The 24,169-nt window shown below is 44.8% G+C and overlaps 6 protein-coding genes across 10 annotated transcripts in view; 1 reads left to right on the top strand and 5 right to left on the bottom strand.

Annotated features, from left to right (window-relative positions):
* Positions 1–39: 39 nt before the first annotated feature.
* On the bottom strand, positions 40–2,207 carry LOC121599246 (zinc finger protein 77-like). Of its 2 annotated transcripts, none has more exons than XM_041926905.1 (4): positions 1,960–2,207; positions 1,087–1,881; positions 856–1,007; positions 40–782 (listed from the first exon to the last, which is right to left on the bottom strand). In XM_041926905.1, the coding sequence occupies exons 1-4, from the start codon at positions 2,095–2,097 to the stop codon at positions 566–568; spliced, it is 1,302 nt and encodes a 433-aa protein (XP_041782839.1). In that variant the 5' UTR covers positions 2,098–2,207; the 3' UTR covers positions 40–565. The 2 variants fall into 2 exon arrangements, with proteins under 2 accessions (XP_041782839.1, XP_041782840.1); XM_041926906.1 differs by having other exon boundaries at positions 692–808.
* Positions 2,208–2,582: 375 nt separating this feature from the next.
* On the bottom strand, positions 2,583–4,526 carry LOC121599261 (zinc finger protein 624-like). Of its 2 annotated transcripts, none has more exons than XM_041926941.1 (4): positions 4,422–4,526; positions 3,363–4,280; positions 3,131–3,282; positions 2,583–3,051 (listed from the first exon to the last, which is right to left on the bottom strand). In XM_041926941.1, the coding sequence occupies exons 1-4, from the start codon at positions 4,479–4,481 to the stop codon at positions 2,820–2,822; spliced, it is 1,362 nt and encodes a 453-aa protein (XP_041782875.1). In that variant the 5' UTR covers positions 4,482–4,526; the 3' UTR covers positions 2,583–2,819. The 2 variants fall into 2 exon arrangements, with proteins under 2 accessions (XP_041782875.1, XP_041782874.1); XM_041926940.1 differs by having other exon boundaries at positions 2,587–3,051; positions 4,347–4,526.
* A 652-nt stretch (positions 4,527–5,178) lies between these two features.
* Positions 5,179–7,012, bottom strand: LOC121599910 (zinc finger protein 652-A-like). Its single transcript, XM_041928057.1, has 4 exons — positions 6,750–7,012; positions 5,904–6,689; positions 5,679–5,830; positions 5,179–5,602 (listed from the first exon to the last, which is right to left on the bottom strand). The coding sequence occupies exons 1-4, from the start codon at positions 6,885–6,887 to the stop codon at positions 5,374–5,376; spliced, it is 1,305 nt and encodes a 434-aa protein (XP_041783991.1). The 5' UTR covers positions 6,888–7,012; the 3' UTR covers positions 5,179–5,373.
* Positions 7,013–8,786: 1,774 nt separating this feature from the next.
* Positions 8,787–11,393, bottom strand: LOC121599909 (zinc finger and BTB domain-containing protein 24-like). The gene is made up of 4 exons (XM_041928056.1): positions 11,227–11,393; positions 10,314–11,156; positions 10,090–10,241; positions 8,787–9,860 (listed from the first exon to the last, which is right to left on the bottom strand). The coding sequence occupies exons 1-4, from the start codon at positions 11,362–11,364 to the stop codon at positions 9,614–9,616; spliced, it is 1,380 nt and encodes a 459-aa protein (XP_041783990.1). The 5' UTR covers positions 11,365–11,393; the 3' UTR covers positions 8,787–9,613.
* A 1,232-nt stretch (positions 11,394–12,625) lies between these two features.
* Positions 12,626–14,954, bottom strand: LOC121599908 (zinc finger protein 101-like). Its single transcript, XM_041928054.1, has 4 exons — positions 14,746–14,954; positions 13,556–14,653; positions 13,330–13,481; positions 12,626–13,223 (listed from the first exon to the last, which is right to left on the bottom strand). Exons 1-4 carry the CDS (start codon positions 14,881–14,883, stop codon positions 12,974–12,976), a joined length of 1,638 nt encoding a protein of 545 aa, XP_041783988.1. The 5' UTR covers positions 14,884–14,954; the 3' UTR covers positions 12,626–12,973.
* A 2,604-nt stretch (positions 14,955–17,558) lies between these two features.
* Positions 17,559–24,169, top strand: part of LOC121599911 — a 59,221-nt gene continuing 52,610 nt past the window's right edge. For 2 of the 3 annotated variants that reach the window (XM_041928059.1, XM_041928060.1), the window contains exon 1: positions 17,566–19,416. In XM_041928059.1, coding sequence (XP_041783993.1) covers positions 19,025–19,416 — 392 coding nt within the window. In that variant the 5' untranslated portion in view covers positions 17,566–19,024. Of the gene's footprint in view, positions 19,417–24,169 lie in introns of all 3 variants that reach the window. The other variant, XM_041928058.1, reaches the window with a different exon arrangement.

The following is a 24,169-nucleotide window of genomic DNA, read 5'->3' on the forward strand; positions in this document are numbered from 1 at the left end:
TTAGTACACAACAATAATTTGTTGTGAAAGTCAATGCTGTTACTTTATGTAGTCGATATTTTTATTCAAATCTCCTTATTAGTCAACTTATTAAAATTACTCTCATGGTCTTGGTCTAATATGGCGGAAGAATTCACACTTTTTGCATCCTTGCTGATCGAGAGATCGTAAAATGAAACAAAACTGTTTAACAATCGCAATTAGTAATAACGCAATGAAGCCTTGATTTAGAAATAGCACATTCCTTCTATTTTCATCACTCAACAAGGGTAGATGTGTAATTCGGTTACGGACTACTGGCCGCCGAGGATCTAGTCTCTGGTACACTTGAACTCCTTATGCGGCCACAGGGCTGATATACGCTTATCGCATCCAATGGTAGAGGCCATCCAGCTTAACGACTTCAAACAGCGAATATTCATGACAAATATGCAGAAGAGTGACGTGGTTCACCAACCCCTACATAGTTCACATCATGGTCCGTACCTTTAGTATCCCAAGGAGAGCTTCAGTTCCGTTATAGTTTATATCACTTAAAAGGTTCCCCATCATCCTGCACAATCGGCTATAAACTATCTTTGGTTTTGTGCTTTCGCATATGAGCCGTAAGGTTTTGACTGTAGCGGTACGTTTTCGCACACACCGGACAGGGAAAGGTAACGCCCAAATGGGTAAGCTCGTGTTGCTTGTGCGCGTTGGGACTTTTGAACCGTTTCGGGCAGTGCTTGCACGCAAACATCTGCACCACGGAGTGCACCCTGCTGTGATTTTTCAGCCCAACTCTGCAATGTAAAATTCAGGGTAACAGCTTTAATCAATAATTGCATTTAAATATTCCATTCTTCCCCTACTCACTTGCTTTGAAACTCCATGCCACAGATCGGGCACGAGCAGTTGGATTTTTCGTTGTGCTTGCGATTGTTATGCTCCCGCAAGCCACCCGGGTGCCGGAACTGCATATCGCACAGTTTGCATTCGTACCATTTGCCGATGTTGTGCTGTGCCCGCTGCCAGGGAGCATGAAAAAAAATAAATACGAAAATCGATTGAAAGAATAAAGGAAAGCAAATGCACCACAACGCTTACCATGTGTGCTTCGTAGCCTGTTCGTTGCGTAAAGCCGCGATTGCACAGTTCGCACGTTTTGACCACCTTCTTCAGGTGCACCGCTTCCACGTGCATCTTCAGGTACGTTTTGCGCCCATAAGCCATGGAACAATGGGGACAGACGTGCTTGCGCTCCTTCGTATGCGATACTATATGGACCGGAAGGTCGTACACCAGCTTACCGCACATCGGGCACAGCTGCCGGCGGGAGTTCTTATCCTGGAGAGCATTCTTTTGGGTTCGCTCGTTTTCCTCATCGTTGTCCTCTCCGTCAGAAGCACTTCCGATGCAGTCCACACCGCGTCCACAGTCCGTAACGGAAGCCTTTTCATCATTTTCCTGTTCACTAGCTTCTCCGTCCGGGGATACGCTGCGATCCTGTGGATGCTCCCCGTACGATTCATTGCCATCCACCGCGATGGCTAAATTATCCTCATCGTCTGAATTATTATGCCCCTTCGAGCTGCTGCAGACCGATGAACTGTCGTCCTGCTCGAGATATTCCACCTTCGCTATCTTGCTCTGGAACGTTGGTCCCACGTATGTAGCAATATACCCGATATGGTCATCCATTGCAGGCCGTGTCTTGTCGTTACTGCCCATTTCCTGTAGCGATTGTTCATCGTCCGATGGAACATTTGCAAATACCGCTGCAAACAGTTCTCTAAATCGGGCATCATTGGACAGGCAGAAGGTACGAAAGGTGGTAAAGAGTGTCAATTTACCGTGGCAATCTTCACAAACAGAATACGGTATGCTGTTCTCCTCCGCTATCTGGAAAACGAAGAAAAAACGGTAACATGAAAACCGGAAACCGGGTTTCAACAGGGGAAAGCTACTGGTGCTACTTACCTTTACTCCGGTGCATCGTTCGATATCGTCCACCGTTAAGCTAAGGCCGAGTATTTTACAGACCGGAACCAACACACCATCTCCTTCGCACAGACATAGCCGACAAACACAGCGAACTTCATCTAAAATTGATTCCATTTCGGACGACAACGGACGCGCTAGGTTTTCGTGTTGGCTTCCTCGAATTGCTCCATCGAGGAATGATTGCTGCACTTTGTTTGTTTACATCGTTTGACAACTCCAATTTGCTAAGCTGTGGTTCGACGAGCCTGCTGATCAGGCATACGGAGTAGTGATAGGAATGAGAGAAGTTTTCGTCAGAATCGATTTCGGAATAGTTCCGTAGTTTTCTGGAATATATTGGAATCAGAATCGGTTTCGGAATCGGAGCCGGTTTTCGCATCTCCATAAGAATTGGCGTTTGGGTCCAATGATACTGGCGGTTCCCGAGATACACGGTTAATGAGGACCGAAAACGGCCGCAAAATACCGGGCGTATCTCGAATTTCTGAGTAAGTCGAATCTCGTGATTTCAGGCTAAATACAGTGGAGCGTCGTTTATCCGAGCTCATCGGGAATCGACTTAGCTTGGATATGCGAGTAAAACGGATAATAAGCCAAAGGATATATTAAACCACGAGATCTTATTTTTTGTTAATTTATCATATATTTTGTCAAAAATTAAACTGGGTTATTTATCATGGTTTTCCAAAGAGAATATTTGTCATGAATAATGGTGTTTTTTGGTGCTCCACTGTAAATTTAAAATAAATGTACAAAATAAAATATTTTATTAAATTTAAGACAAAAGTGGGAAATTTAATCCATTTCCTATATTAATTTTTCACCACCAGTTATCGCTAATTTTCTTGCTGCTGCATATTTGGCTGCGCGTTATGTTTTTTCGAATGCAGCACCAGCTGCGATTTATAGCGATAGGATTTTTCACACAGCGTGCACGAAAAAACGACACCCTTGTGGATGAGCTCGTGCGTTCGGCGTGCGTACGTGCTCTTGAAAGCCTTCGGGCAGTGCCGGCACAAAAACGGCTTCTCGTTGGAATGCACTCTACTATGGTCCTTCAGCCCTTTTCTGATGGGTGGAAGCAGCATTAGAAATCATTGGTTAGAAATCATGTACAGCTTATTAATTTCCCTTTCAAATAACTTACTTGTCCTGGCACACGAATCCACAAACCGGACAGGTACAGTTGCTCTCCTCATTGTGCTTGCGGTTCAGGTGGCCATTCAGTCCGCCACGGTGGCGAAATTTCTTCGAACATATTTTACATTCAAAATGCTCTCCCAGATTGTGTTTGGCGCGCTGAAACGGTGAGAGAAAAAAACGTTGTAAGATTTCCCTGTGCGAATGGAACAAAAAGCGCATTGATTTGCAACACAAACCATGTGAGCGTTGTACGAGTCGACGTAGCTAAAACCGCGGTCACATTTTTCACACCTCCTTATCACCCGCTTGAAGTGTACATTTTGCACGTGCGTTTTTAAATTCGCCTTGCGGCTCGATACGAACGGGCACCGGTCGCACGCGTACTTCTGTTCCTTCGTGTGCGTTATCATGTGGTCCCGCAGATAGCTAACCAGCTTCCCGCACAGCGTACAAAGCTGCTGTTTGGGTCTGCTTCCTTTAGCACCCTTGGCAGTGCTTTCTTCAGCCGCCTTCGGTTCTTCCATCCACTCGTAATCACTCTCCTCTTCAGGACTTTGTTGCCCAATCTGCGGTTCGTCTGTGGCGTGCTGTTGTTGGCTAGGTTCGCTGAGTTCTACTACTCCCTGTAAGCATGCATTTGATTCGATTTCACACGCGCTGTCTTCCTCTACCGTTGCTTCCTGCACCGGAGGCAACTCTGGCAAGAATGTTTCTTCACCGCTCTCTTGAGGGATGATTTCGACGTCGGCGTTCGTTTGTAGTACGATCTCTTCTATAATGTCATCAACATCATCCTTGGTGTCGTCAGCCGCATACAGCTCTACCAGCTCTTCATATTCTGGATCAATTTCTTCCACCAGATCAACTGGTGTAGCGCTTTCCTCTACTGGTAGGCTTTCCTCTACTGGAAGGCTTTCCTCTTCCGGTGGATTTTCGTACGCCTCCACACAGTAGCTATGGTCAACGGTGTCCGCTTTCAAACACTTCTCCGGGCCCATTTCTTCGTCCCAGACCACCTTCTCGAATATCATCGGAAACAGGCGACGAAATCGCACATCGTTGTTCATACAGCAGCTTCGATACGTGGTAAACTTTTGCAGCTTGTTGTGGCATTCGATGCAAACCGCGTAGAAAATGTTCGACTCGTCAAATAGCTGGAGTAAAACAAAACAAAACGAGCGATTATGGGATAGCTAAAATGGAAGGAGCCAGCCGCAAACCTGAACTCCGGTGCACCGCTCCACATCTTCGCTGGTTAGTCCTAAATCTAGGATAGTCGTGGCGGGAAACAGTACCTCGTCGTCGTTTAGACAAAGTCGACAAATGTTGCTGATATTGCGTAAAATTATCGCCATCTCGATGCGGATCCTGTTTGCAGTGGAGATGGTTTGTTTATCAACAATATTCAAAATCGCATTAAAAAAAATCGTAGCAATTTGACAGTTGGGTGATTAAGTTATGTTTACACGTGTTATTCTCAAGAGGTCATTATTTGAACTACTTTTTTGTATTATTTAAAAAAAACATTGATTATGTAGAACTGAAGTAAAATATCGCGGCACCGGGAAAAGTCGTTTGGCTGACGGAATTAGTCCAACATAACTGATACGTTTAGCATGTGTCTGACTCGGAGTTGGATTTGTTTACCGGACCTTACATGGTTGCAAGTTACTTTCGAATGTGCACATCATTATTCACCGCCTCCAAGATGTTTTTCAACAGCTGTTGAATGGTGTATTAGCTTCAAAATGAAATTTCAGTTTCAACACATAATTTTCAATATATAACCAAGAACTATCTGACTCAATCCAGTTTGAGTCGTGTTGAAAATCATGCTGAAAAAATGGAAAATTATGATGATGGAAATGATATGTCAGATCGTTGTGGAATAACATTTTGCACGCGATGAATAACAACGTTCACATTCGAAACTGACTTGGAAAACCCTGTACCAGCTTGAGACGTGTTGGAAATCATGTTCAACTATTGATTTCTGACTGTACAACATCAAGTGACAACTGTTGAACAAAAAAAGCATAATTTTGCTTTCACTTTCATTATTGGCGTTTGTTTATTGGTAAAACGGTTTGTCTTGACATTTTGCATTACAGGCGTTACGGGGAAAATACTTCAACGCATCTCAGAGTTTTGCGAAACATTCAACAATATTCCACTAAAATAAAAATCCACATCGTTTCTATTATTCACATGGAGTCACACCACTACAGAAAAACAAAACCACTGGAGTTAATTTTCCGCGCCCTCCTCCTGCTTGATGTGACATTTTTTCACGTGCATATTGAGCAACGATTTGTACGTGTACGTTTTATCGCACATCGTGCACGGAAATACAACGCCCTTGTGGATCAGCTCGTGCGTTCTGTGCGCGTTAGGACTCTTGAAGCGCTTCGGGCAGAACTGGCAGGCAAAGGGTTTCTCGTCCGAATGTACCCTACCATGTGCGCGCAGCCCTCTCCTGTGAAGGCAAAGAAGCAAAAAGGGGTCAGGTAAAAGGTGCTAACAAGTGAGTAGAATAGATTAAGCTCTTATACTTGTCCTGAAACTTCATGCCACAAATGTCACAGGAGCAGTTGGTTTGATCGTTATGCTTGCGATTGTTGTGACCCCGCAATCCTCCTTTATGGCGAAATTTAATGTTGCATATTGTACATTCAAATGATTCTCCGTAGTTGTGCTTCGATCGCTGAAAAAAAACAGAAGAAGCGAAAAACAACCGTTACCACCACGGGCGGGCAGGCATTGACTGCAACACTTACCATATGAGCCTCATACGATTCGATATAGCTGAACCCTTTGTCGCACATTTCGCAGCTCTTTATGATGCGCTTCTTGTGCACGGCGTCCACGTGCAGCTTGAGGTACGATTTCCGGCTGCACGTCATCGGGCAGTGCTGGCAGGAAAACTTCGGTTCCTTCGTATGGGACAGCATGTGGTCTGCCATGGAGTGCACCAGTTTGCCACACAGCGGGCACAGCTGCTTGGCCGGTACATGCTTTTTGCTGTCCTGCTCCTGGCTGTCCCGTGTTGCGTGTTTGTCTTTGGCAGCGGGCGATGCTGTCACCCTTTGCCGTTGCTTCCGTTGCTGTTCGGTTTGATGGCTGGATGGCAGGGTATTGTTCGTCTCGAATGGATCAGGCGTCAGCTCATCGCTCAAAAGTACATGCTCTAGACCCAGATCCTCATCATCTATGGCGGTATCGTCCGTACCCTCTAGGGCAGTAGCATCTTCTATCCTTTGTTCGCCCTGTGCAATTTCTTGATCTTCCTGCTTACCATCAAACGATTGATCGTTACAATCATCGATAGGACTGTAATGTTTGCTGGCTTCGCGTTGATCAGCGGCCAATTCCTTCTTTATGAGGGCTTTGAGCGATGAACTAGCCCGATCCGTGTCGCTCAAATCGTCCGAAAGAGTTACCGCAAACCATTTCCTAAACCGAACATCATTGCTTAAGCAGAAAGCACGATAAGCGATGAACTTCCTTAGCTTGTTATTACAATCGATGCACACGACGTACGGCAAGTGTTCCTGTTCGCAGATCTACAAAACAAAAGGACAAGCTCAGACCAAGTGGGCACCTAAACAAATGGGGCATCATACCCGCACACCCGTAAATCGCTCGATATCGTCAACGTTCAGCGTGGAATCGAGCAGCTTCGAAACGGGAAACAGAATAACTTCGTCCTCGGTCAAGCAAAGTCGGCAAACTTTATTTATTGCTCTTGTAATTAGCGCCATTTCGCACCGCAAAGCTAGACGCTGCTGTTTGTATACATTGAACTTTGTTTGGATGATTGACAGAGCGCAGTTTCCGAAGCTGATCGTTTATCTGTCAAAGTGTAAAGCGTTGCTCGACCTATCCCCCTTCATGCTACGAGTCCCCAAGGTTTGGTTAAATAGTATCATATAAGGCAGTTCGACAGTTGTTCGAAGTAATGCTCTAGCGGGCGATCCGGCCAGTATTCCTTGAGGCACAAGAGAGTTTTAGTGGTTAAAATCCATCTGCATACGTAGGTACCTTGGTGCTCTGCCTATCGTATGTCCTATAAAAGGTTCTCTCTTGTCTAAACGGGAAAACGCAGATACAGTGGAGCGCCGTTTATCCGGGTACCTTTTATTCGGCTTTCCGTTTATCCGTGCTGTTGAGAAATGACAGTTCAATACAAAGGTGACATTGCGTTATGAGGAGGATATTTGAAAAGCGGTTATAAGAGCACATTGTCATGACAAATAACACTATAATTCATGGCAAATTTCATATATTCTCATTGGAAAAACGTGAAGTTAATAAAAACTGGGTTCTTCTTCTTTGGCACAACAACCGCTGCCGGTCAAGGCCTGCCTGCACCCACTAGTGAAGTGAGTTTGGCTTTCAGTGACTTATGGTTACCACATAGCAGGATAGTCAGTCCTACGTATCCCCCGGTCTATTCGGGATTTGAACCCATGACAGGCATGTTATTAAGTCGTTCGAGTTGACGACTGTACCACCAGACCGGTCCAAAAACTGGGTTATTTTTATTTAAAAAAAGAAAATTTTCCAAAACATAAGCAGGAATTGGAGATAAAATATATCATTTGACTCATTATCCGTAGGTCGTATATATCCGGGCGAGGTCAAGTCCCGAGAAGCCCGGATAAACGGCGCTTCACTTTAAATAAAAAAGAATAAAACAATACTCAATGTTGTAGGCGATGGGTGTAGCAAACATTGAACATTTGATATTCTTATGTCAAATTGCTGCAAGTAATATCATATCAACACTATGAAGTACAAAACAGTGTGATTGTCCTCGGAGGTACAGTCTGGGTCGGAATCAAACCACATCCGGCCCTGCATCCTAAGTGGCAAAAATCCACTAAACGACCACTAAACGGGTTCTAAACGGCCCAAGCTCTCAACGTAAAAGGAATTTAAACAGACTTCGTTTAGCACATGGTAAACGACTGATGCATTCTAAAAAAACCAAAAAGCAGATGGCGCCATCTGTTGGTGGTCAATCACAAAGTGGGGCTTTCCTCCTCCCTCTGTACTGTTGTATGGTTTCGCATTGAAGTTATGCACTGCTAGAACTAGAATGGCGGTACAATTTTTTAAATACTAAACTTCAAACCAGAAGTTACCAGATCTGAAGCAAGGGAGTTTTGAATGGTCGATGGTGTTGATACATGTGTATCTGACCTTGACCAAATGACTGCTCTATAGATGTTTGTTCGGATGAAGCTAGGTTGAAGCACATTGCAAGAAAAGGACAGCAATATAACGATAATTTATAGGACGCCATCTATTGATTAAACCTGTGAAGCTATGGAGCTTTCGTTTTTTATGGATATTTGATTTTCCAGTCGTTTAAGCTTAATATGTGGCGCAAGTTGGGATGGTTAGAGAATTTTCCCAACTGTTTCATTTCAATAAATCGTCGTAACACGAGAGGTTCGTTACCGACAAATCGTTCTCTCCTCTATGTTGAATCCTGGGTCCTTAATTATGATAGAAATGTCATAAAGGGATAAAACTTGTAAAATCTTGGGTAATGAAAGGAGTTCCGTAGATAGGGAAAATATTTGACACAAGTAAGTTTCTTTCTTATACAGTTCTATAGTAAAATATACTAAATACTTTATACTATATTCCTAGTTCATACATTTAATTTTTTTTTCCACACATTTATTTCATATCCTCCTTCTTAACTATCTAAACCTGTTTTTATGACAAACTATGAATGTTTCATTTGTTGGTTGTCTCTATGCTCCAAAGTATGCTTTTTTATGTTTTTTGTGCTAAACGGAACATTCAACAAATAATCGGGCACAACAAACACACAATATTCAAACAAAACGTTCAATAACTCAAAATAATTGCTTAAAATTAGAGTGTTTTGTATGCTTATGATGCCTTATCGGTTATTTTAGTAATAAAAACCATAAGTTTCGTTTCAAAATTGGAAAAAACAAACAAAATATGTGAAATAATTATTAATTATTATTATTAAGTAAAGTTCATTATTATTACTAAACATAATTTGAGGGTAAGTTTAAGATACTCTCTCATCCCCGTCCCTCTATTATGAATGTTCCGAGCATTGTTGCTAAGCTAGCTTATCGAGTTTACTCTCTTATTAGAGGCTCTCTTATCCAGGATTGACTTGCCCCTTGTAACCCTCTCGTACGCAACATTAATTGAAGTGTTATGGGTAAACTAGTGAGTCACTAATCGCTAGTCCATTTAATGGGTGATATAAAACCAATTTCAAATGTAGTGTAACCAAGATAGAAACTAATGCTATTAGATTTAAGAAATACATACCAAATTTATACATCCAGTTAGTCCCTCCCACTATGAACATATTTAACATCGCATGGAAATTACAAAGCAAAGTTTATACATCAACTCACGTGAACGAATCGCCTATCATTTACATACAGAGTGCTATGGGTCTAATAGCGTGGTTTGTCTTATTTGTTCAGTCAGACTCATTTTCCAATTTCAATTTGTCATTTTTACGCTCGTCATGACATTTTCTGATGTGCACGTATAGCAGCGATTGATGTTTATAGCTTTTATCGCACATCGTACAGGAAAATGTTACACCTTCGTGGAGGTATTCGTGGTTTTTCCGCGTTTTAGCAGTTTTGAACATCTTTGGACAGTAGCTGCAGCCATACGGTCGCTCGTTCGAGTGCACTATGCTGTGGGCTCGTAATCCTTTTCTAAAAAAAAGGAAAATAAAAGACAAACAATGTGTTCAAATGCCCTCTTGTGCTGTGGTACTCGTAGATAAGCCTTGTCGGGTCGACTGATTTCTAATTCTAAGGGACTTCTAATTCCACTGTGGATAAACCAGTCATGTTACCGATAGTTATAGCCATAAGTGACTAAGATAAGATTAGACTAGAAAGTAGGGCAAATAAATATACAATGAAAGCATACGTCACTTACTTGTCGAGAAATTTCATGCCACAAGTAGGGCACTCACAGTTGGTTTCATCGTTGTGCTTGCGATTGTTGTGACCCCGCAATCCGCCTTTATGGCGAAATTTAATGTTGCATATGGTACATTCAAATGGTTCACCGAAGCCGTGTTTGGCGCGCTGAAAAAAAAATTGCAAGCCACATAATGAGGATAGCCGCACCCAAAGCCCCACAATGCCACCAATACTTACCATGTGAGCTTCGTGCGACTCCACGTAAGTAAAGCCTTTGCCGCATATTTCACAGCTCTTTATAACCTTTTTCAGGTGGACGGCTTGCATGTGCAGCCGCAGCGATCCTTTCCGACCGCAGGTCTTGGGGCAGTACTTGCAGCGATATTTTTTCTCCCCCGTGTGACTCAACATGTGGTCTTTTAGCGATAGTATTAATTTGCCGCACAGCGGGCAAAGGGTTTTCTTTTGTGGATTCTTCTTCTTGCCCGTTTCTTGACTGGCGGCGGGAGTTACTGTTTGATGGTCCGCTGGTTTCGCTGGTGCGGAAGTTTTGTTTGGCGTTGTTGGCTGCCGTTCGTACGGTTTAGACGCCTCGCCTGGATCATCGCTGAGAATGAAATCATCTATCGATGTTTGGCTCCCTTCTGTTTTCATGTCCTCGGCAAATTCCTCAGCATCTTCATCGTCGTCATCATCATCCACGTCGAACTCAACAGCATCTTCAGCGAGTACTTCCATGTCATCATACATTTCTTGAACGATGTATTTGACCGCCAGGTCGTCAATTTGTTCTTCCTTGATGACTTCAATGTTGTTGTCGAAGAATGTTGCCTCATCGAACTCATTCGCCGAATCGTTACATTGGTCAGTTTCGCGCGCCGCCCCGTTGAATGCTTGCGTTGCAGCATTCAATTTCGGTGGAAGAGTTGCGTCTCGCGAACAATCTTTATCGGCCACTGTAAACCACTTTCTAAACGTCTCATCATTGCTGATGCAGGAGGCCTTAAAGGCTTTGATGTGCCGTAATTTGTTGTTACAATCGACACACAAAACGCATCGCAAGCTTTCCTGTTCCACGATCTGCAATGGAAGTGTGTGAGAAGCTCATGGGAGGAAGTTCAGCAAAACGGTGCCTACTACTGGCACTTACCCGTACACCGGCTACTCGTTCCACATCGTCAAGGGTCAGCTGGGAGTCGATGAATTTGGTTGCGGGAAAGAGAATATTCTCGTCCCGGCACAGGCAAAGCCGACAGACTTTATTTATTTCGCGTGGAATTGCCGCCATTGCGCACCGCGAAGCTGAGGTATTTGTTTGTAAACATTGAATGCTGTTTGGATGAATGACAGTTCAGTGTTGGGATGAAAGGTCTGAACTGATCGTTTATCTGTCATGTTCACGGCTTCGCTCGCTTTCCCATTTGATTGCAGCCGTTGAGCGGTAGTGGTGTGCTCTTTGGAGCGCATCCACGACTCCAATGCGGCTCCGGCAAAATCGGAACTACTAATTCCGTCCGCAGAGTCTTCCAGAGTCATCCAGAGTCATCTAGTGTCGTCTGGAGTTATCTAGAGTCATCTGGAGTCATCCGTGGTCGTCCGGAGTCATCTGGGATCGTCCAGAGTCGTCCAGAATCGTCCAAAGTCGACCGGAGTCGTCCGGAGTCGTCCGGAGTCGTTCGTTTGATGACTCCCGATGACTCTGGATGACTCTGGACGACTCCGGACGACTCCGGATGATTCCGAACGACTCCGAATACGAATGACTCCGAATGACTCCGGACGACTCTGGATAACTCGGGACGACTAGGGATAACTCTGGACGACTTAGAGCGACTCCGGACGAATCCAGACGACTCTGGACGACTCTCGATGACTCCGAATGATTCTAGATGACTCCAGATGACTCTAGTTCACTGATCTCCAACCTGTGGTCCGCGGATCACTTGTGGTCCGTGACTTTAATAGACGTGGTCCGCAAAAGGATTTATTTTTGAAAAAGAAAGCCATATTATAATACATATGGTGCTTTTTTGTCCCCGACATTAAGGTGAAATTTTCAACATGCATGTCTAGAATAAGATTAAAACATATTTTTGGTTAAAAACTTTGACCTAAGCCAAAAAATTTATGCTCTCCATTGATGTGGGCCGCGACAAATGTATTTTCAAAGCCAAGTGTTCCACGATCCTAACAAGATTGGGGAGCACTGCTCTAGATGACTCCAGACGACTTGGGATGACTCCGGCGACTTCGAACGATTCCGAACGACTCCGATGACTGCAAACGACTCCGAACGACTTCGGACGACTTGGGATGATTCAGACTCCTTACGACTCCGTGCGATTCCGGACCATTCCGAACGACTCCGGATAATGCTTGGCGGACCTACCTCCCGGAGTCGGTTCTGAAATTATCGGAGTCAAATCGAAGTCAACTCCGGATTTTTGCCAACCTTACCCATCACTAGTTGACCGAAACAACCACTTGATCGATTTTCTTATTATAACTGGGTTTTTTTAATGTTGCGAGAAGAATTATATTTTGAATTATTTCAGCTAATTATCATTTATTTGTATGGGTTTCTTTTGTATGGCACACATTATGATTGGAGCACATTATGATAGAATACATCACATTTTCTTCCTATTTACTAATTTTAAATAATATTTTTTTATCGTTATTCAGGCTCTATCGCTAATTATCAAACTCTAATTATTACCTAATCCTAAGTACAAATACGTGTTTGCTTTTTGGATCATATAGGAAAGGCGCAACATTCAGGAAAGGCTCAACATTCAGGAAAGGCTCAACATGTTGACATTGTTCAAATATTCCTCAAGTATATCCACTATTCATAGCGTAAGGAAACTGCTTGGTGTCTGTTATTCATTTCTCGTTCAATTAGTAAGCTCTTTTTTAAGCCTTTCCTTGCCTTCCGCTTTCACGTGATCCTGACTGACGTGCCCTTGCAGTAAACATTTGTACCGGAACACTTTGTCGCACAGCGTGCAGGCAAACACAGCTCCACTGTGTGCCAGCTCGTGTGCTTGCTTACCAAGCAACGTTTTGAGCCGTTTCGGGCACAGGCTACAACTGTACAGCTTGTCGTTAGAATGTCCTTGTTTAATGTGCATTTGAAGGGTATGTCTGGGGAAAGGGAAACAATTAGTAACGTTGGGTAATATTTAAATCGGGCAACCACGCAACGGCTTGGCAGCAACATTGAACCCTTTTTTGTGGGTATGTCTCTTACCTGCGTTTAAACTTCTTTCCACACGTTTCGCATTCAAAAGCCGCCCTTTTCTCGTGCGCTGTTTGTTTGTGTGATTTGAGCGACGAAAGTGCATTGAACTTTTTCAAACAAATAGCACACTCGTACGCCTTGCCAATGCCGTGAACGGAAAGCTGCAGGAGAGAGCAAAAAAAGAAGGTTACTAACGCACTTTCCTCGTAATTGCGCGTTCACAGGCGACACTTACCATATGGTACTTGTACATGTTGGCGTGCACAAACTCTCTCCCACACGTTTCGCACGTTTTCGCCGGCTTCTTCAAGTGCACCGCCTCGATGTGCCGGCATATGTTGCCCTTGCTTTTCATTTTCATCGGACAGTGGGGGCAGGAAAACTGTTTCTCCTGCGTGTGGGTTAACCGGTGGGCGGAGAGCTGCAGTACCATCTTGCCGCATTCGACGCACAGTTGCCGTTTCTTGCGGTGCTCGCGACTTTTCTGCAAATCGCTCACGTGGTAACGCCGGTAATGCCGCTTGAAGGTAATTTCATCGACGAACTTAATCTCACAAGCCGAACATTCCAACGCAGTGTCGATGGGGATGTTGAGCTGTGGTTTCTGATCGATTTGAGATGCGCTAGAGACGCTTGCATATAGTTCCTGTTTCGCCGATCGTTCATCGTGCTGGTCGGAAGATGAAGTTTCGTCGCAATACACTCCCGCATCGTCCGGCGGTTCGTCTTCCACCACCGCGTGCTCAATGCCGTCCAAACTCTCCGCTCCTCCATCGTGGTGAATCATTACATCGTCTATCATGCTGTCTAGCGATTCGATTATGAAATCGTTCGGATCGATGGTAAATTCGCCCACTGCTGCTGGTGGCTCTGTACATGTTGATGTTGTATTATAAGAGAGGCTTTGCACCACGCGGGTCTCTTTCGCCTCGAACTCAGCGCATGGCTCCTGTAATACTTCGATCTCCGGAGAGTGCGTCTTGAGCTGAGATGAACAATTGGAAGATAATCGATCGTGCTCCGGCGCATCCCGTGGCTTTGTACATGCTGTTGTTGTTGTATTATGAGAGAATTCTTGGGCCTCCTGGTTCTCTTTCGCCTCTGGCTCTGTGCATGCTTCCTCTAACACTTCGATCTCCGGGGACTGTTTGACCTCAGTCGAAAAATCGACCAATATTCGATCCTCCCCCGCGGCATCCGGAGCAGGCAGATCGAACAGATTCCTAAACACGGTATCGTTGTTTCTGCAGCAGACAAGAAACGCCACGCTGTTGTTCAGCTTGTTGCCACATTCCATGCAGAGCGCATACAATTCACAGTCGTCCGGAGGAATCTACGGAGGGAGAGTATGAAAACAAAAAGGGCAGGCGATAAGCAACAATGCACTTCGGAACCAAAACAACCTCGGTGTCTACAACAACTCACCCGAATACTGGTGAACCGTTCAATGTGCTGCAGGGAAAGTGAATCGTTGAGCAATTTTGAGGCGGGAATGAGAAACCTTATGTCCTCGCACAGGCATAGCCGACAAATTTCGTTTAGATTTGGTACGATGGCCTCCATTTTTTTCGGAGAATTTTTGGAATGCTGCCTGTTGATGTTTAGAGCTGCGCAGCAGTGTGGCCAGATTATTTTGGCAGTTTTCGGTAGGCGCATCAAAATTTTTATCGGTAGTTTTCGGTAAGGGCGGCGGCAACGCTTATCGGATGCGATTTTATCAGACCAGATTTATATGGGATTTGACAGATAACGTCGGACGTGCGATTTCGTCGTCCGACGTTAACTGTCAAATCCCATATAAAAATTTGACAAGCGTCCGATAAAATCGCATGCGAAAAAGCGTTGCCACCGCCCTAAGAGGTTTAGATTTTTTGGTAGTTTTCGGTAAACCCTCAGTTAAAAAGAAGTGTTGAGCGAGGGGTGAAGATGGGACTAATCCGCAGAAGACTAATATTACGAGAAAATGCATCCTTCATCTAATGCAAGAAAAATGGATTACCGCAGGACTCCACACAGCATAACACGGAGCACAACATAACAACTGACAGCTGCCAAACGCTTCAGAAAACGCTTGGGAAAGGAGGTATAGCGTTTCATCAACTTTCGGTCATCGGAATAGGTTGGTAGCTTTTCTACGAACAAAGAGCTGCCTACTAAGGATATTCAAAACATGGTACCGGCAATAAAGCGTTTTCTGAAGCGTTTGGTAGCTATCAGTTGTTATGTTGCGCTCCGTGTTATGCTGTGTGGAGTCCTGCGGTTAGATTTGGTTCAGTGCCCAAATAACCAAACCGGCCTTAACCCACTGTAATACCACTCCAAAGCCACGTGGTTTCCCAGGTGCCACAAATTCACTAAACGACCACTAAACGGGTTCTAAACAGCTGAAGCTCTCTACCTAAACGGAATAAAGACTTCGTTTAGCAGACGGTGAACGACTTATGCATTCTAAACATAGCAAAAAAGCTGTAAGTGGAATGCTTTCCTCGCTTTGAGAGCTTTCTCTTTCCCTTTGCTCAAGTGCAAAAATCCACTAAACAACTACTAAACGGACTCTAAACGACTCAAGCTCTCTACCTAAACGGAAGACTTCGTTTAGCAGACGGCAAACGACTCATGCATTCTAAAATAGCAAAAATCTGTCCATCTGGTAGGCATCTCACAAATTGTTACCGTTGGACTCCACACAACATAACCCGGAGCGCAACATAATAACTGACAGCTACCAAACGCTTCAGAAAACGCTTTATTGCCGGTACCATGTTTTGAATATCCTTAGTAGGCAGCTCTTTGTTCGTAGAAAAGCTACCAACCTACTGCGATGACCGACAGTTAATGAAACGCTTTACTTCCTTTCGCAAGCGTTTTGTGAAGCGTTTCCCATATAACCAAGATACCGAAAACGCCACCAATTTCTTGTACTAAAAATCCAGTTCCATCAAACAAAGCTAAAAAACTATCAGTTTGGTGGGTTAAGCCACACGGCCACAGAAGCAGCCACCACTTCAATTTTGTTGAAGTCAGATTTTTATGCACGTGCAATTTATTTGCTCAACATGTTTCACCTGTGTTAAAAATGTTATTTATTTGTGCAAAGGAAGCAATTAAACGTGTGTGTTTAAGTTGGTTTGTTGTAAAACATTCATGTGTAATATGTGTATATGTGTGTTTGTTTACTTGCGAATGAACTCTTCCATTTCGCTGGTCAGTGCATAGTTTATAGACTAATAATATTGCTGAAGTTGAAGTGCAGTGATGTAAGTGAATGAATTTAATCAACCGAGGAGTTCAAATCCTGTCCAGCACATTGACCTAAGCCAAACCTTGACCAAACTTTTCCTCAAAGCATTTTTGGAAAAGGTGGGTTAAGGGTGGACAAGATAAATACATCGGATCGGAACTGGCAGCTCCGACTGTTCTAAAATTTGGTGGGTTAACGACTGAATCGACCACCACAAACCCACGTGGGTTTGAAGTGGTTTTACAGTGGGTTAAGGACGATTTGGTTATTTGGGTTGGCAGCTGTCAGTTGTTATGTTGTGCTCTGTGTTATGCTGTGTGGAGTCCTGCGGTTTGGAATATAGCAATTATCCGCAGTACGCGATACTCGATATACTCGATAGAATCGCAGTACGCGATTCCTCTTAATTTGACAGCTCCATGTGTTTTTTTGCAAATATTTGAATTTTTTGAAATATTTTATGCTATTTTTGAATTTCTTTAATGTTCTTAATACTTTTTGCATTGAATTTGTGCAAAAGATACCTGTTTTATAACAAAAAACTTTAATGCAAAACTTTGTGGCGATATTTTTCAACCCTCGAACATGTAGTACGCTCGAGATACGCTATTGCGTTCGGTCCCGTACGATAGCGTATATCGGATAATGATTGTACAGATAAATCTGTATTTCTGGTCACTCTGTTTGCACCATAGCAACGTTCTAAAACTGTTGTATCGCTTGGTTTTTAATTTTTGCCTTTTTGTTGCTTTTTTACAAAATCAATACCAGTAAAAACATGTGTTTTATTGAATGTTTTGCATACATTCACAACATCCATAGTAAAATGTTTTCAAACGCTGTAAAAAAGCGACCTAAATCAAACGGTACTAAAAACGACAACGGAGCAACCGGTCAGCATTCAAACTTGATTACAAACGTCAAACACGGCGGCTTCGCGTCAACCCGTTCGGCGTTCGGCTCTTCGGCTTACCTGCTATCTCGCTCTACGCCGTTTGTCCGTGGGCGCACTGCTGGCCGTCGCCCGCAGAAACACCGTCGTGTACACACAATTCCAATTCGAACGGCGGAACCGACAGGACGTACGTGCGTACGTGCGTGCATACCCCCTTTTTCGCTTTTCGTTAGGAAACTGGCAGCAAAACAAACAACAAACACAAAACGGGGTGTGCAAACAAAACAGTTCGAGTGCGGTGTACTGGCGAAACAAATCCAGCATGACGTGCGAATTGTGAGCGATTCAACACGATCAGTACGGGGTTTGCCGTTTTCGCGGTGCACTTTTTCCACTATCAAAGCGGCTTGAACGGAGGAAAAACCAGCGGTTTGGTGTTTGGCGCGCGCTCGCTGCAGTTTGCCAGCGCACGGTACATATATGTGTGTGTGCATGTGTTAGTGTGGTGAAACAATAAAATGTACGCAATGCACCCTTTACGTATTTTGCTGTCGGCAAACGATGCAGCTAAAAATGCGATAATACAACTCAGTGTGTATGCGTGTGCCTTGTGTTTTTAAACAAGCCGTGCAGTGTTGGCTGCTACCGGGCCAGGAGCACTTGTATGCTTGTGTGCGTTGTGCAAAAAAGTGTGTCCATCAGCATACCGGGTCGCTGTGTTTTTAGCCCTACCTGTCTCGCAAGCCAAAATGTAAACCACTCGTTGGAAATTGTTTAAAAACCCCCCACAATACTAACCCCCAAAAAAGGTTCACGAATGGTAGCATTGGAGCGCTTCCGTACCACGCTGTGCGAGTGATTGTTTTATGCGAGAGCATTTCACCCCGGTTTAACACCCCGGAAGAACCAGCAGTCAGTGTGTGAGTGTGTGTGTGTGTGTGTCTTTGTTGCTTCTGTGTAGGGTGTGCAAAAAAAAAGAAGCAAGGCCCGCTCACCACGGAACCCTTTTTCGGTCGGAAGGGTCGCCGCGGGTTCTACCCCCGTTTTTTGTACCGGCGGCAGGAAAATCCGGTTTTCGTGCAGCGAACGGATCGGCCTGTGTCAAAAGTGTGTGCGTACGTGCGTTTCAGTGTGAGTGTCCGGTGTGCGTGTGTGCAGTTACCGTCCCAGTTCCAGGCGTTGCATTTTTGCAGATTGCTGGTGCATCCCGGTGCAAATTGCATAAAGAGCCCGCGCGCGCTCACACGCTCCGTAACCGAGTGCAACAGCTGGTGAGCATCGAATAATTTGCCTACCGGTGGCTTTGTGTGTGTGAGAGAGAGAGAGAGAGTGGGAGCAAAAAGATGCGCCAAGCAGTGCAGAGCCTGCTGCACACGTGATTTTTGCACGACCGAGGTGCGTGCGTGCGAAGTATTTGTGTGGCCAGTGCTACGATCCTTTTTGTGCCTATTCCCGCGCGAATAGGTAAAAGTGTATCGGTGTCCGTGTGTGTGTGTGTGTGTGTTTGTAAAAAAATAATAATATTTAGCGAATAAGTTGAAAAAAAAGCCAATCTTCTTCTCGCCACCATGTGCGACAGTGAGTGTGTGGCTGCTCCGGCCGTAGTGTCCCCGCTGGCACCGCCGCCCACGAACGGGATGCCGACGGCGGTGTCGCCCAGCGCCGTCGACCCCTCCCACAACATTGGCAGTCTGGTCGAAGCGATCAACCCGGCAGTACAGCTGGCCAGCTCGCTGTCCGCGCACTCGATGCACGCGGCGCCGATGCAGCCGGAAGGGCAGCCCGGGCCGGCGATCGGTGCCGGCGAGTACGTGTCCGCCCAGGAGCTGGAAATGGAAAACCACTGGCTGCGGGAAAAGCTGAAGGAAGTGTCCGCCGACCGGGATCGGTTGCTGTGCGAGGTGGCGAACCTGCGGCTCGAGCTCGATATGGCCGAACTGAAGCGGCTACCGGAACACAGGTGGGTGTTGGGGGCGGGCAAGCTAACTCTTCTTATTTGGCGCAACGAACATTGTGCTTGTAGACCTACCTTTACCGCTGCTGGTGAACCGAGTTACTGATTGATTACCTACGACGTAAGTTTTTCCTATAAGAATCGTCTACGGATAGACGATTCTTATAGGAAGAAACTTACTTCATCTTCTTCTTTTTGGCTCAACAACCGTTGCCGGTCAAGGCCTGCCTGTACCACACTACTTGTGGGTTTGGCTTTCAGTGACTTATTGATCCCCCCCATAGCAGGATAGTCAGTCCTACGTATGGCGGCACGGTCTATTTGGGGCTTGAACCCATGACGGGCATGTTGTTAAGTCGTACGAGTTGACGACTGTACTACGAGACCGGCTAAGAAGAAACTAAGGAAGAAACTTACTTCGTCTTAAATACTAGTAGTGGGAGCTCAGATTCGGATCTACTCGATTCCGATTTCGTGTTCGGAATTCACCAATCGATTCCAATTCTGGTATCAATTCCAATTCCGGGGCCGATTCCAATTCTGAAATCGATTCTGATTCCGGATCCGATTCCCCTTCTCGAATCGATTCCGATTTCAGAGCCGATTCCAATGCTGGTAACAATTCCAATTTCTTAGCCGATTCCAATTTTGAAATCGATTTCAACTTTGGAATCGATTCCGATCCCGGGGCCGATCCAAATTCTGGAATCGATTCAGATTTCGGATCCTATTCAAATTGCAATCTACTCAGAACAGGAATCGGCTGCGGAATTGGAATCGACCCGGGAATCACAATCAGCTCCGGAATCGGAATCAGAATTGACTCCGGAATTGGCTTCGGAAATAAGAATCAGTTTTGGAATTGAAATCAGGTCTGGATTCTCCATGAGAATGGATCGTTTACAAGTAAATTTGAATTCTTTTGCGGCTATCAATACAAGCGTAGAATCATAGAATTCAAAGGCCTATACTCAGGGAGATGCCGAAACCGTCTCCGATTTTAGAACCGATTCTGATTCCGGAACCGATACTGATTCCGGAACCGATTCCGAAGCCAATTTGCGAGCCAAATTTCAGAGTCAATTCCGTAGCCGATGCTAGAGCCTATTCCGAAATCAATTCAGGAGACTGATTCCGGACCTACTATCCGGGATCCGATGAAAACTTCATTTTTTTCCGTCGTTATTGAATGCCACACAGTGTAGTTGTGATGAATTAATTATATGCATTTTTATTAAGATGCGTGGTAATCGATTTACTGCACTGTGTAAAGTGCACCATAAATCATCTCACTGCAGGCAATCGTTAACCAATGCATGAAGTTTTAACAAATAAAAACATTTACGATGGGCATACAATGTAATACTATATTGCTCTAACTCCCCGAGGCGGCAAGCGAGTGCATCGTTTTCCAGCACATTGATTTACATCCATCCACTATAAAACCGCATTCTAAGACGCTAGAATGAAGTCTTTTTATGTTATTGTTCTTACCAACTGCCTTGCAGCGGCTTTATAGCGCCAATGCATTTCACCATGCAAGAGTGAAGCAATCGTATGAAATGGATTTGTGACCATAAAAAATCCACATTTTTCTCTCGCTCTTCTTCTCCTCTTCGTCCCATAACCACGCCACGGCTGGATGTAACCGAGCAAATAATTGCTACCATTCCATAAACAAAAATAAAAGCCTCCAAATTAGATCGATCATCGTATTCGATTACTTTGGCCTGAAAGCGAACGCGACAGGTGAAACCATTTGCGCCCGGTGACAACAATTCACACAAACGCTGAAAACGATTTATTGCACACGCGGAGCAAACAAGCGAGAACGCGTTGTACAGAAATTCGATCGCACTTCAATCAGCTTCCTATCGGATCCGTCTCCACTTGCTTTCGGACCACCGTTTGGTAGTTTCCGTCCATCACCGGCACTGTGTGGGCGTACCGAAGGCGTCAATAGAGTCAATTCATTCCAGTTGGGGACTCTGGCACACCTCGTTCCGACCTGTGCACGGTTATTCATCCGAAAAGATGAGGGTTGCTTTTAGGCACAAGAGAAGAAACAGGAAGAGAGCGAGAGAGGGACTGTTGGAGGTTAGTTTTGACAAAGTGAGGGCAATTATGAAGGGAAAAGAGTACACTTGTAACAACAATGTTGAAAGAGATGCTGGTTACATAGAATGTAATTCTTTGGGTCAACTGAAATTCGACAGAAAAATGGAATTGGAATTGGTTCTGGATCGTCTGGATCATCAGAATTGAACTCGGAACTTTGTGCGTATGGTTGTTTTATGCGTAAATTATGTGTATGCTCTGACTTTTCCTCATCTTTTGAAGTATGACAGATATTCGGTTGGGTATTCTAGATATTCGTTAAGGTATCGAAGGTAATGTCCATGGTTCGAGTTGTACAAAGAAGAACCTGGAAGTCATCAATTTTACGCAATAGAAATCTCGTGCAGGAATAATATATCTTAGATATTTTTGTATATGTCTTAGAAACAAATAATAACTTGTCATTAACGCAAAATCTGACCTCAGGAATTCTTCAAGATGTTCACGAAATTTTAAAACTTGTATTCAATTAAAAAATGTATACATTGCATAACATCTTGAAGAGTTCCTGGATTCAAATTCTGCATTGGTGTCAGGAAGTTACGGAAACGAAACTAAAATATGTTATTCCTGAACGAGCTATTTATTCTGTAAAATTGATGACCTTGAGGTTCTTCTTTTTACTACTCAAACCGTGGACATTACCTTTAATACCTCATCGAATGTCTAAAATACCTCATTGAGTTGCCACTCGCGTGAGCGAACACTCAACACTCGAAGCGAAGCGTCAACACTCATCGAATGTCTAGAATACCTCAAAAGATGAGGTGATACCCTAAGACCAAAGTCTGTTTGACCTAGTTTAGGTGGCGATAAATAAAATCCTATTTCTGTACGGACCCCTAGCACTCATCCTCCTTCGCTCAATGTCCTTTAAAGAAAGGCAATCCTGTCAGTACCGTCACAACTTTTCCTGTGCGATGTTCGCACCTGCTTCGCTACCTTCGTTCTAAAACGGGAAGTCGATTGAACGTTCACTTCCTCGCACGTGTGTGTACATCACACCGCCATACCACATCTGTCACATGTCGGCTGCGGAACTCCCCTTACTTACATCCGGCAGTTCCGCATAAAGCTCTCCTCTTTCGTTGCGCCCCAAATGCGCCCCAGAAATGAAACGTTTCCCTGCATCCCATCGTCCATCGTTGTTCGACAGCGGGAATGTCCAGCGGTTATTCCCGTTCAAACCTCGTCCACCTTACGGAACGGGCTGGTTTAGCGCAGGTCATTCTCTTCCGTTCTATCTTCCGTTTAGCCCATTGACGAACCGTTTCCGGTACCGGTAGCCCACGGTGGTATCACATGGCAGCGCTTCAGTGTACTTCCCCGTTAGACGGGGCCGAGCCTCTTCTGTCACTGGTTCGTGGCCCGCTTTTTTTCGTTTTAGTGTGTATAGCGGCCCACCGTGGTACTATCTTGCCCTAGATGATCTTCCTCGACGGCCCAGATCCATCTGTCCGCAGCAGTGGTTGGTGTTGATCTAGCTAATGATTGCCTGTAGCCAGCGCCAGCGGGTTTCGTACGTTTCTCGTACGCTGTACGTATTTTTTTTTACGATTCTACGGGTGGCTGGTCATCAATCGTGATTCTCCGGCGCTGTGTTTTGTTTCCGACTTGCACACACTCGCAGCCACGCTGTGGCGCATTTAGCACCGGTTCCGGTGCAGTTCCGGTGGCGAGCAGCACCAAGCCCAACCGGTCCGCCCATCATCCCGCATTGCGCTCTCTGGCGCGACCTCATGACATACGCATGAGCTCCTCCTACCCCGTTGGCTGGTGGAGTTTATTTTTTAATTTTTGTTTCCGCTCCATACCACCGGTTGCCATTACCTCTGTGCTTGAAGTTGCCTTCCCTCCCTCCCTTCCGACTGCCTCCCCCTTGCGAAGAGAACGTTTAATTACCAAGCGTGGTTGGTAACACTGTTTGGGGCGGCAGTAAGCAGTGTCGTTTCTTTAAAGCTGGCGATAAGTAATTAACTGAGATTAATGGCGAACTATTACCGGCCGTATAAGGGGTAGGAAATGGTTATTATTCTTTCTAGGAGGTTTTTTTCGCTATTTGTAAGGGTAACACTGTGATAAGTGGGTCATAGCTTTGGTATAAAAATTAATAAAAATAAAATTGGAGATCCTAGTTCGAATACAGAGCATCACTTGTCCAAGCGACATCATCATCCCGATGCCACCATCTGGGAGAGGAGCTAATTTTGAAGAAAACTCCCGCAACACTTGCCGCCGAAAGAAAAGAAAAACACACATTTAAGTGTGAAAAAACACAGCAAAACGAAACATAAAGAAATGCCTCTTGCGTGTGTGACTGTGACCGAGCATGGGTCGAGCATGGGCCGAGCATGGGTTTTCGATCAAGATAGGCCCACGATCGCTGGGGGAGGGTGAACATAAATACATAGCAAAGAGGAGGGAGCGAGAGAGCAAGAGAGCGTGCATGCCGGCGATAGAACCGGGCGTAAAAATAGAAGTCAAAGATTATCTTTGAGGAGGTCACGGTGATGAGATGAGAAGATCAACGGCTTCATCATGCGGCATGGAAGAACGCATTAACGGCGCCCTGGTTCATGGCCCCGCAGCAGAAGAAGGTGAGACTCCCATAGCAGCAGGTTGGTGGGCAGGGAAGTAGAAG

This window comes from Anopheles merus, chromosome 3L (genome assembly GCF_017562075.2).
Source record: "Anopheles merus strain MAF chromosome 3L, AmerM5.1, whole genome shotgun sequence".
Taxonomy (NCBI): Eukaryota; Metazoa; Arthropoda; class Insecta; order Diptera; family Culicidae; genus Anopheles; species Anopheles merus.

What these genes read in the sequence shown, in the direction of transcription:
- LOC121599246 (XM_041926905.1), bottom strand. Translation starts at nt 2,097, where the DNA reads ATGGAATCAATTTTAGATGAAGTTCGCTGTGTTTGTCGGCTATGTCTG. An exon ending in AACGATGCACCGGAGTAAAG is followed by an intron (nt 1,882 to 1,959) that starts GTAAGTAGCACC and finishes TTCGTTTTCCAG; the next exon opens with ATAGCGGAGGAGAACAGCAT. An exon ending in CAGGCTACGAAGCACACATG is followed by an intron (nt 1,008 to 1,086) that starts GTAAGCGTTGTG and finishes GCTCCCTGGCAG; the next exon opens with CGGGCACAGCACAACATCGG.
- LOC121599261 (XM_041926940.1), bottom strand. Translation starts at nt 4,481, where the DNA reads ATGGCGATAATTTTACGCAATATCAGCAACATTTGTCGACTTTGTCTA. An exon ending in ACTCGTACAACGCTCACATG is followed by an intron (nt 3,283 to 3,362) that starts GTTTGTGTTGCA and finishes TCACCGTTTCAG; the next exon opens with CGCGCCAAACACAATCTGGG. An exon ending in GGATTCGTGTGCCAGGACAA is followed by an intron (nt 3,052 to 3,130) that starts GTAAGTTATTTG and finishes TCCACCCATCAG; the next exon opens with AAAAGGGCTGAAGGACCATA.
- LOC121599910 (XM_041928057.1), bottom strand. Translation starts at nt 6,887, where the DNA reads ATGGCGCTAATTACAAGAGCAATAAATAAAGTTTGCCGACTTTGCTTG. An exon ending in AATCGTATGAGGCTCATATG is followed by an intron (nt 5,831 to 5,903) that starts GTAAGTGTTGCA and finishes GTTTTTTTTCAG; the next exon opens with CGATCGAAGCACAACTACGG. An exon ending in GGCATGAAGTTTCAGGACAA is followed by an intron (nt 5,603 to 5,678) that starts GTATAAGAGCTT and finishes TTGCCTTCACAG; the next exon opens with GAGAGGGCTGCGCGCACATG.
- LOC121599909 (XM_041928056.1), bottom strand. Translation starts at nt 11,364, where the DNA reads ATGGCGGCAATTCCACGCGAAATAAATAAAGTCTGTCGGCTTTGCCTG. An exon ending in AGTCGCACGAAGCTCACATG is followed by an intron (nt 10,242 to 10,313) that starts GTAAGTATTGGT and finishes TTTTTTTTTCAG; the next exon opens with CGCGCCAAACACGGCTTCGG. An exon ending in GGCATGAAATTTCTCGACAA is followed by an intron (nt 9,861 to 10,089) that starts GTAAGTGACGTA and finishes CCTTTTTTTTAG; the next exon opens with AAAAGGATTACGAGCCCACA.
- LOC121599908 (XM_041928054.1), bottom strand. Translation starts at nt 14,883, where the DNA reads ATGGAGGCCATCGTACCAAATCTAAACGAAATTTGTCGGCTATGCCTG. An exon ending in AACGGTTCACCAGTATTCGG is followed by an intron (nt 14,654 to 14,745) that starts GTGAGTTGTTGT and finishes CTCCCTCCGTAG; the next exon opens with ATTCCTCCGGACGACTGTGA. An exon ending in ACATGTACAAGTACCATATG is followed by an intron (nt 13,482 to 13,555) that starts GTAAGTGTCGCC and finishes TCTCTCCTGCAG; the next exon opens with CTTTCCGTTCACGGCATTGG.